The sequence below is a fragment of the Montipora capricornis genome, chromosome 10, assembly GCF_036669925.1.
Source record: "Montipora capricornis isolate CH-2021 chromosome 10, ASM3666992v2, whole genome shotgun sequence".
NCBI classification, from domain to species: Eukaryota; Metazoa; Cnidaria; class Anthozoa; order Scleractinia; family Acroporidae; genus Montipora; species Montipora capricornis.
In genome coordinates this window covers 68,189,947-68,197,446 of record NC_090892.1, presented here as the reverse complement: position 1 = coordinate 68,197,446, position 7,500 = coordinate 68,189,947, and the positions used below count along the sequence as shown (strand labels likewise).

At 37.7% G+C, this 7,500-nt stretch overlaps 1 protein-coding gene across 1 annotated transcript in view; it reads left to right on the top strand.

Annotated features, from left to right (window-relative positions):
• LOC138021230 (uncharacterized) overlaps window positions 1-7,500 on the top strand; it is a 93,369-nt gene that overhangs the window by 16,347 nt on the left and 69,522 nt on the right. Inside the window, exons 3-4 of the mRNA XM_068868090.1 lie at window positions 1,156-1,223; window positions 3,277-3,809. Of these exons, the coding sequence (XP_068724191.1) occupies window positions 3,599-3,809 (211 nt within the window). The 5' untranslated portion in view covers window positions 1,156-1,223; window positions 3,277-3,598. The remainder of the gene's footprint in view (window positions 1-1,155; window positions 1,224-3,276; window positions 3,810-7,500) is intronic.

The following is a 7,500-nucleotide window of genomic DNA, read 5'->3' as shown; positions in this document are numbered from 1 at the left end:
GGTATCTGGGCGTTTACGGAATCGAACAGTCCATATTCGCTCACACCCCCTGAATGAACATTAAGAGCAAATAACACTTACATGTATTGGGGAGGGAAACTCTGATTTTATCCTTCGGATGGAGAGGGCCTGGAGCCCATTGTGTTGCCATGGAAATGTCACAGTGGGCCATATCATGGAACTTTTTTTTGAGTATAACAACTGAAAAAAGTTTCAGTACTATAATACAGAAAAAGTCTTCAGAGATATTCCATTTTTTTGTGATTTTACATCATTTTGTGTCCACTATGTGACGTCACGAGTCCTCTAATTTGAATAAATCAAAAATCTTAAATAACTCGGCAACCAAGAGAGCTATCACAATGTTCATCATTTTGAAAGCTCTTTTGAACAGGCTGATAACAAATTTTGTTCATATGCACTTTGAGGGAATGAAGAACTTGTCATAGCTATTATTAAAGTGACTACATTGCTTAGCAATTAAAGTGCGTGACATCTCCCTCAAGCAGACAGCCCTCAATAGCGTTGTTTTGCATTGTAGAAAATTAAATGCCTGCAATAATATTATATTGTAAAGGCGATTGTTGTTTAAAATGATGGACCTCTCGTCAACATTTGCCATGGAACCTTATGTTTTGTTAATATATTTTATTATCACATTCAATTTCTATTGATAAATATTATTGTCACAGTGGTTTTATGCTGCAATATGCTGCATGCAGCAAACATTGTGTACCTCGATTGCTTTGTTTTCGTGGAATTTTGCCTTTGGACACAACTTGGGTACATTTGATTGCTTTATGTGTATGGTACAGTAAGCATGAACATACCACAGACAGAATAAGCCTGTTGTAGCAATTTGAAAGAAAAGCAGGTGTCCTATGACACCCCTACTCCCCTCAACAGCCACCTCTTCACAGTGGCCATTTCCTTCTCTCCCCGAGGTGACCATTGCGGGGAGGTTTGACTGCAATTGCAAATAGGGGCATCTTTCAAAAACAGCACTAAAAACTGACAGACCAGAAATGAGGTGATAATTATTATTTCTTTTGTTCTGTTAATTGTTCTGTTACTAACACTTCTTCTCATTTGAAATTTTCCTTTCCTTGCTTCTCATTTATTATGTTGTGGTTTTCATTTTTTATGTTCATACAGTTTACCTTCATTGGTTTAGGAGAAATTGAGAAATTTTTGGGATGAATGATTCAAACTGCCTTTGGAAAGTGAGTGCATGGTTGCGAAGAGGAAAGAATGTGTTAAGAATAGTTGTCTAATCCGGAACACCAAAATACCTTTCCCAATTAAGCTTTATTGTTGAAATAGTATGTATTCGGAAAAATATATGGAAGAAACATGGCCGCCATGTTGGACTACATGTATTTGTATCCTGTCCAGGCTTCTGCAGCCAGGCTTCTGAGTTAATTGGATAGTTATTTGATGTCTCGTGTTGGTATCTGAGCGTTTCCCAATTAAGCTTTATTGTTGAAATAGTATGTATTCGGAAAAATATATGGAAGAAACATGGCCGCCATGTTGGACTACATGTATTTGTATCCTGTCCAGGCTTCTGAGTTAATTGGATAGTTATTTGATGTCTCGTGTTGGTATCTGAGCGTTTACGGAGTCGAACAGTCCATATTCGCTCACACCCCCTGAATGAACATTAAGAGCAAATACATGTATTTGTATCCTGTCCAGGCTTCTGCAGCCATGGGATACTGTATTTTGCTTTTTTCCTGTAATGGAATACTGTAGAGCCGCCCTATATAGACATGCTACAAGCTATCCCTGCCTTCCAACTTACAGGAGTGCATTACAAAGTATGAATCAAATATTGTGTAGCTATGTAAAATTTATTTTGTAAGATTAGTACTGTTGTTGAACCCTTTGACTCCCGAGCCGTCCTGAACCAGCCAATTTTACTTACAGTGTAGCATTTTACTCTTTTTAACACCAGACGATTTTTCTCGTCAATGGGGAACCCCTGGGAGTCAGTGGGACTCGACTTCCAAGCTGGCCTGAACTGGCCATACTTACTATTTTACTCTGTCTAATGCCAGAATATTTTACTCTGTCTAACGCCAGACGATTTTACTTGTCAATGGGAAACCCCCCGGGCAGTGTTGCCATAATATGTTTATTTCACATGTACTGTTTACCTGCCACCCCCCTCTTTTTTCTTTTTAACATTGTGTATAGTCTTCCAACTGCTAGGATTATCAAAATTTAATGTGTATTAGGTATCTAATATGTAACTGGCCTCGTTTTCACAGAATTCATAAGTTAATTTTCTCCTGCCTCTCTAAATGTGCCGTAGTTAATTATATAACTTTATCTTTCCGGTAATTTTTGTCTATAGTTTGTAATATTAATGTTGCCATATTGATGCTATTGTTATTTGTCTTGTTAATTTCCGATATTTACTTTCATTTATTATTTTTGTTAATTTTATGATGAAATGATATATGAAATGGATCATAATTATATGAACCGTGGATATGAAATCATTTAAGTGAAGCTATTATCCTCGCAGTTATGAACACAGTTATATAATTTCATTGTTGATTCATTCCTCGCGGGAACATTGGAACCCACAAATGACCAGCTCCCAACATCAGTGGCCTCAATTAGCTCAGCTGGTTAGAGGGTCACGCTGGTATCACGAGGTCACGAGTTCAAACCCCATTGATGTCCTGAAATTTTCAGGCTTCTTTGCAAAAATTGCGGTCATAACTGCGAGGATAATAGCTTCACTTGATTTCATATCCGCAGTTCATATATGATCCAATTCATATACCATTTCATTGTTGATTCATTCCTCAAGGGAACATTAGAACCCACAAATGACCAGCTCCCAACATCAGTGGCTTCATAGCTCAGTTGGTTAGAGCGTCGCACCAGTATCCCGAGGTCACAGGTTCAAATCCCATTGAAGTCCGGAAATTTTCAGGCTTCTCTAGGCAATTGCAAAAATTGTGTTCATAACTGCGAGGATAATAGCTTCGCTTGATTATTTTTAATTTATTTAGCTCAAATGATGTAATTATCTGTAATCATCTATTGTAATTATTACACTTGAAGTATGCTTACTGTAACTTTGCTTCCCTCGACTAGCTTTCAGTATTTGCAGGTGGAACTGATTTACATGCATGTGCTGAAGGAATGGTCCATGTCATGAGATTACTGTATCATAAATCCTCTACTGATTTTGATTAAGACCCCTTGTTGTAGCTTGTTGTTGTTGTTCTGTTATAGCTGTGTTCTTGTATTTTGTAGATTCATGGTGCTGCAGTAAGAAAGAATACAGAATAGCACTTTTAAACTCTGGGCTTTTAAGTGCCATGGATGCACCTGAAGAAAATTATTTGGATGAACTTGGGCGTCCTAGAGAGGTCTTGAATAGCTGCAGGGAGCACTCAGGGAATGCTGACTATGGATGCTCAACAGTTAATGGCAAGAAGAAAAAAGCGAGAAAACCCACCTTGAAAGTTGAATTTGGCTGGAAGCATTACATTGGGGGCACATTTGTTCACATCAAGAAGGGTAGAGGGGAAGGAAACCAGAGAGTTAGCATGAAGAGGAGTGCTACTTACCAGGAATGTCTGTCGAAAGCCACAGAACTTTTTTCCCCAATTCTTGCAATCAATTTGGCACACTTTCAGATATGGAAACACCACATTTGGCAACATACAATAATTCATATAAAATCAATGAAGAAGGGTTCACTGTTGAAAGTTTTAAGAAAACGACTGGCATGACTTTACCAAGACTTTACTTGGAGACCAAGGCCAAGGAACAGACTAATAGCAGTAAGTAACATTGTTTAATTTACCTTTGTTGCTATCTTACTGGAGGCAAAAAGGTTCTTACAGTTACAATCCTTCATCACATTGTCACATCAATCTACAGTTGTTTTTCTGAGAGCTCTTACATTCAGTACTTCCTGTATCAAGTAAATTATGAATCAATGATTATTATTCTGATATATATAATTATATATATATATTATATATATATATATAACCAAAAAATGGGTAGAAGTCCTCATCAACTTAAAAGTGCTCAATAGTTGAACTAGAGCAATAATCAATTGATAATGCAAGAGTGAGGTTATTTGGTCATTTAATCGCTACTCTGAGTTTCATGCTCCATACGGAGCAATCTTCAGCAATCTGCCAGAAAAACGGTTACAATCAAAGATGTTTGAAAATACAGAACAATACACAATAGATGCTAAGTTTGTTACGTGACGTGTCACACGGGATCTTCGTCATTAACTAAGTGAAAACATTTTTCAAGAGAAATTTCCTAGCATGTCTACAACCCGATACAAGCTCATTTTTCCTGTTGAGAGTTGACATTTCTGGCCTGCGTAATATGAAAAATTTCTCCCACAGACACAAGTTGCATCTCTTAGTTACATTTGACCTACTAACACCGACCAATCTAAAAGTCTCCATCCGGCTTGTTTCGGTGCAATAAAACTAGTTGCACCGCCTGTCCTTTTATTGAGGATGGCCGTAATCAATACACTTTTAATTTTATAGTTCTGGACAAACCTTTAAAATCAAATCACGTATTACTTGTGAAACCCCTAATGTTATTTACATGATTCAGTGCACTAATTGTAATCTTCAGTACATCGGAGAGACCAAACGTCGTCTTAATTAAAGACCGTTCAATGAACATAAGCAACCTATTACAAACCCCTTTGTAGTTATACCCCCACTGCGGTTTCACGACACTTCCTGACTAGTGGTCACGCGGAGGATCACATGATCCTTATACCGCTCGAACAACTGCACACTAGTCGTGACTCCATCAGAAAGGCTCGTGAGGCATTCCTCATACACAGAGGAAAAACACTGGAGCCTGCAGGCCTTAACAGAAGAGATGAAATGTAATTTAGTTTAGCTACCTTTTTATTTTCTTTTGTTTATTTTACCTTGTTATCATGTATTATTATCTTTCCTCTTTTTTATGCATTTCCGTTTTTATTAATTTTACACATCACGTAGCCTTTTTATGTCATTTCCGGTAAATATAAAGATCTTGTAACAAGCGTTTATCCATTCAATAAACCTGAAGAAGGCTGGTGTTGGCCAGCCGAAATATTGTAACAACGCCTATATTCACGTTGTCTTGACCAACCTTTGCAGTATATTTTCTATTCTTATTATTAAAAATTGAAGCGCAGCCAGGATTAGGCATATTAAAATACAATAAAAACCGTTCTCTGGCTAAAAATTTTTGAAAAGGAATATAAGCTTTCGGCTGTGAATCTACAGCCTTCCACGGATATAACGTTGAATGTAAATTAGTGAAATATATACAGAAAAGGCGAGATAAAAATGATAAAAAGAACAGAGTAAAGCTATGAAAAATGGTGGCTATTGTTTAAAAAGAATTTTATACTGATTAGGAATCGGCTTAAAGTTATTGTCAGCATGCTTGGTAGAAGAGGTGTGCCAGGCCTCTAGAGTTTTCCTAACACAAAAAGAGCCTTTGTCGATAACTCTAGAATGACTGAAATCAATGCGATGACCGAAAGACCACGCATGTTTCGCAATGTTTGACCCATTGGCACATGTTTTTACATTCCTAACGTGTTCTTTCTTGCGGGTTTCAAAGCAACGGCCAGTTTCACCTATATAACACCAATCACAATCGGCACGGGTAGCCCCGTCAGCCCTGTGGTGGCAAACTTGTGCATGGAAGCGATCGAAGAAATGGCCATTAACACGTCTGAAGTACAACCTAAAGTATGGAAATGCTATGTGGATGATAGCTTCTGCATCATCAAAAGAGATGCTGTTAACTCTTTTCATACTACACTTAATTCTATCGATCCACACATCTCATTCACCACTGAAGAGGAATCTGACCAACAGATCGCCTTCTTGGATACTTTGGTTTCTCGCAAGGATAACACGATCACTATTGATGTTTACCGCAAAGCAACTCACACGGACAGATATTTAGACTTTTCTTCTCACCACGACAAACGCCACAAGATCAGCACAGCTGAGACCCTCCTACACCGCGCAATTAAACTCCCAAGTACACCGCAAGGGAAAAATACCGAAATCAATCACGTCTTTGATGCTCTACGAGCCAACAACTATCCCTCCTTAGTTATTTCCAATATCTTAAAGCAGAAATTTTCCACACCACCCACACATGCCATCCCTTCACCTGAAGAATTGGTTGGCATGTTTTTTAAATGGTTTGCGCCTCAAGAGAACCCTAACGGTTTTGCTGTCCTTCCTTTTATCAATGGTGTTACGCAACCCCTAACAAGAATTCTTCGAAGACACGATATCCGAGTTGTAAATAAGCCCCTCAAGACTTTACAACAAGAATTCCTTTCTCCTAAATTCAGACCAGCTATTGAACACCAACCCAACGTGGTTTATAAAATACCCTGTGCCGATTGTGATTGGTGTTATATAGGTGAAACTGGCTGTTGCTTTGAAACCCCCAAGAAAGAACACGTTAGGAATGTAAAAACATGTGCCAATGGGTCAAGCATTGCGAAACATGCGTGGTCTTTCGGTCATCGCATTGATTTCAGTCATTCTCGAGTTATCGACAAAGGCTCTTTTTGTGTTAGGAAAACTCTAGAGGCCTGGCACACCTCTTCTACCAAGCATGCTGACAATAACTTTAAGCCGATTCCTAATCAGTATAAAATTCTTTTTAAACAATAGCCACCATTTTTCATACCTTTACTCTGTTCTTTTTATCATTTTTATCTCGCCTTTTCTGTATATATTTCACTAATTTACATTCAACGTTTTATCCGTGGAAGGCTGTAGATCGACAGCCGAAAGCTTATATTCTTTTTCAAAAATTTTTAGCCAGAGAACGTTTTTTATTGTATTTTAATATTTCTTATTAACTTAATAATAATACCGGTAATAATGCCAGGGGCCTAGACAGCTTTTCGAATTGTTGTAAGCCTGTCTCTTAATTGAGGCCATGATACGAAAGAGTTTTAATTCAAGGCTTCAAAAATTACTATTATGAAAGTTAACTAACAAAAAAAATTGTAGGCCTGGGTTGGCTATGCCCCTGAGTGCCTGCGAATTGACTTATAATTTCCTGCCTAGCCCACGCACAAATGAACCTGTGGGTGGTACTTGTCCCAGCTTCTTCTACTCTTACGTACAATGTCCTTTTTAAATCCCAGTTACTTCCAGGCACATTGTCACCACTTTTAAAATAAGGACAAATTTTCTTACATGTATTTTGGGGTTCTAATTTTAATATCACACAGAATCTGTTTTAAAGTAAGAAAGTTTGTCTTATTTTCAGGCTCTAATTTTAAGAAGACACTGAACCTTAAATTTGAATTTGAAACTAAGCTAACTTTTCTTATTTTAAGAACATACAATCTAAAAGCTACAATTGGCGACAAAATTAGTTGAGACAGTTGCCAACAGAGCACACTGGCAACGACACATTCATTGTTTCCAAAGGAAACTTGTCCAGAAAGTA